The sequence below is a fragment of the Onychostruthus taczanowskii genome, unplaced genomic scaffold (assembly GCF_017590055.1).
Source record: "Onychostruthus taczanowskii isolate IOZ18803 unplaced genomic scaffold, ASM1759005v1 scaffold33, whole genome shotgun sequence".
NCBI lineage: Eukaryota > Metazoa > Chordata > Aves > Passeriformes > Passeridae > Onychostruthus > Onychostruthus taczanowskii.
In genome coordinates, this window is record NW_024500683.1 from 2,773,145 (window position 1) to 2,776,403 (window position 3,259).

Consider the following 3,259-nt stretch of genomic DNA (forward strand, 5'->3'; position numbering starts at 1 on the left):
AAAAAAAATAATAAAAGCAGAATGACTGGCAACCTGGTAGGGAGAAAAAAATGGCACCAGCTCCTATCTCAAGGAAAACAAAACAAAAGGTTCACACAGCAGCTCCAGCAAAACAGATGGGAACCTGGTGAATCTCTGGTGTTGGTCCCCTCTTCACAGCAGGTGAAGGAGGTGGATGTGGTGTCCTTTTTCTCACTGGCTCAGCTTTTCCATGGTCTGCAGCTGAGATGGAGCAGACCCCAGCCAATTCTTCACCCTCTGGTCCTTCTCTTGGATCTCAGACCAAAACCAAACCATACAGTTTACCTTGGAAAAAAAAGCCACCCAAGGACTGCTTCTGCAGCAGACTCTCCAAGGCCAGGGAAAGTAAAAAAAAAACTTCTTGCCTAAGCTAACAAAAACCAAGCTAGCTAAGCAAAAAAAAAAAAAGATGCAGTCCTCATGGTACCAGGGATGCCTGGGGAATGAAGCTCTGAATAAGCCTGTGGAAGAGTCCCAAGGCTCCCCCCTCCCCACTACCCACCTTAAAGCTACAGCAACCATTTCTGGGCATACAGAAGATGATAAGGGAATAGACTACTCATTGTAAAATCACCCCAAGATACCCATCCTGTAGGTGGGCATCATATTGATTGACCTCCAGTCATCTGGGACCTCCCAAGTTAAGCAGGACTGATGGTAAATGACAGGGAGTGTCTTGGTGAGCTCTACCACCAGCTCACTTGACTCCTAGTTTTTTTCAGTGCTCTGAGATCCAGATCTTTTAAAAATCTACCTAAAATTCTGTTATGAGATTTGTCGACAGCTTTGAGACTTGGCTGACAGCCTTGCTCTTCAGGTAAAACTGAGCCTTCTATAATAAGGCACAGTTATTTACACAAGAAATTGAGCTTCCTTGCAGAAAGATCTTTAGTTTGTGGGATTAACTGCCATGCAAACTGAAATGGCATCAAAACCTTCCCCTGATTTTTGATGCACATGCAAGGCATGCTTTTGAAGCTCCACGGCCATAGTATAAACACAATTCCAGTGAGGGAACCTTGACAAAAGCTGTAGAAGGGGAGAGGAAGCAGAACTGGTCTATACTGGGCCAGTAGGTGTTGGCCAGTGGAAGCACCTGGTCAGCAGGTAGTCAAGAAAAATGTGATCCAGACATCAGAATTTCTTATGTCACTTACTTCAAACTATGCCAACAACATGGGAGGAGATACTGTAGAAGCAGGAAATGAGGTCAAAGAAGAGGGAACTCTCCAAAAATGTGATACATAAGTGTTATAAAAGACTCTGTTCCCTCAACTGCAGCCCTAGCATCTAGTCTTACTGCTTGCCCTCTTATAACCTTTCTTGTTCCTGCTTGACAGGGATTTTTTATTCTTTATTAAAATGATGTCCTGGCAAAAATGAGACTGAACTACACACATTCCTTAATATCACAGATCAAAAAAGTTCCAGTAGACCTTGAAAACTGGGGGTTGGGGATGGAGGGGATGTCTTGGCTTAGGCCACTAGCTTTGATCTTGGGAGTGGGAGTAGCTGGATCCTGAGGAGGGAAGCAGCTGGCATGATGGTGACTAAGGGTATTGGAAAGGCTGAGTGGGCTTCATTGATCTCCATGAAGAGCACAGGAGGAGGAGAAATGTCTTGGCCAAGGTGGGTGATGGTGGGAGGGAGCAGGGGCATGGGCAGCAGGACTAGACTGAGCTCACAGGCTCACGGGTCAGGCATGCAGCTGTGACTGTATCTAGGTGAGCTGCTACTGCCAATACACTTGCCTGAAACAAGGTCTGACAAATCAGGGCATTCCCTGTAATTTCTTGTGTTTGGTGTCAGTGGGTGCAGCTAACATGTTTCAAATGAACCTGAAGGAGGGTTATGTACGAGAGTGACATGAGTGCATCTAAGCATGACATTGTGGCAACTTGACTTAAAATAATCCTTCAGTTTATAGAGAGTGGATAGGGAAACAAGAATATATAGGTGAAACCACCTCTATACTGATGACCCTGACATACAGTTAAAATGTTGGTACCTGCACTTGAAACAGATGCTAAAACATTCAACACACAGCAGACAAAAAAAGGTACAACTTGGAGGGAGGGAATGTGAAAGGGAATTTATGGCAAGAGGCTGAAGAAGCTCAACCTGTTTCGTTTACCAAGAAGAGGACTAAGATGACTTGATGATAATCATATCTTTAGGAGTGGTCACCAGACATCACAGAATTGTCTTTAAAAAGAAGGCAGAAATCCCTGAGTGTAAACTAAAGCCTACCAACCCTGCTTAGAAATTAGGACATGTTTTTAGACATGAGGGTGAGAGTAGGCACTGGAACAATGTGCTAAGCTGTCAACTTAGGTTTTCACTCCTGGCAGTATTTCTGTCCAAAAGGCATGTACTAGCCAAACACAAAATACACTGTCACTGCCCCTTCAGACTGGTCCTTCAACATCATGTCAGTTTCATCCCCAAACTCGCAGGAATTTTAGAAGCAGCCAAAACTGGCTGGTTACCGCAGCATTGCCCCCTCCATTCCTATCTTCTCTAGCACCCATACACTCTTTGGGGTCAACAGTTCCCATGTCTAGTGGACAGCCGGAGCTTGCTCACTGCAGGTGTCACACCACTTTGTCACTCAAAGCATCTCCTCCGCACACCACTGCTCTGGGGCAGCCGCCATCCCCGCTCTTCTCGAGGAACACCCGCACCCACTTGCTGCTCATAAGCCTTCAGGGGACAGCGCGGTCGCCTCCGGGAAGTGAAATGCCCCCGGGAGGCACCTCCTCGGAGGGGAAACTCTCCCCTCGAGCACGGCCGGCCCGGTGCCGGGGCGGCGGCGGGCGGGCCCTGAGTCGCCCCGCCCGACCCCGCGGTGCCGGCGGCCGGGTGTTGCCCGGGTGCTGCCCGGTGCCCGCCGCCAGGGCTGGGCGCGCGTGTTTCTTGTGGAAATCCCGGAGCTACAGCTCCGCCCCGCGCGTGTCCGTGGGCTGGGGCCGGGCGGGGGAGCAGCCCCGGCCGCCGCCGCCCCGCCCCGCCATGCCGCAGCCGTAGGCAGCCCGCGGCCGCTCGCAGCCCTCGGCCTCCGCGGCCTCCGGGCCGATGGGCAGCCTGCTGAGCGGGGTCAGCTTCAAGGAGCCCACCACGGTGGAGGACTGCGACTCCACCTGGGAGACCGACTCGGAGCCCGAGGCGGCGGAGCCGCGGCGGCTGGAGGGGGTGTGCGCCGCCGCGGGAGGCGGGGAAGAGCCGCCCGAGCCGCCCG

At 51.0% G+C, this 3,259-nt stretch overlaps 1 protein-coding gene across 1 annotated transcript in view; it reads left to right on the top strand.

Annotated features, from left to right (window-relative positions):
• Positions 1-2,955: 2,955 nt before the first annotated feature.
• OGFRL1 (opioid growth factor receptor like 1) overlaps positions 2,956-3,259 on the top strand; it is a 14,976-nt gene continuing 14,672 nt past the window's right edge. The window contains 2 exon segments of the mRNA XM_041410598.1: positions 2,956-3,254; positions 3,256-3,259. The exon segment at positions 3,256-3,259 is cut by the window's right edge and continues 45 nt beyond it. Of these exon segments, the coding sequence (XP_041266532.1) occupies positions 3,097-3,254; positions 3,256-3,259 (162 nt within the window). The 5' untranslated portion in view covers positions 2,956-3,096.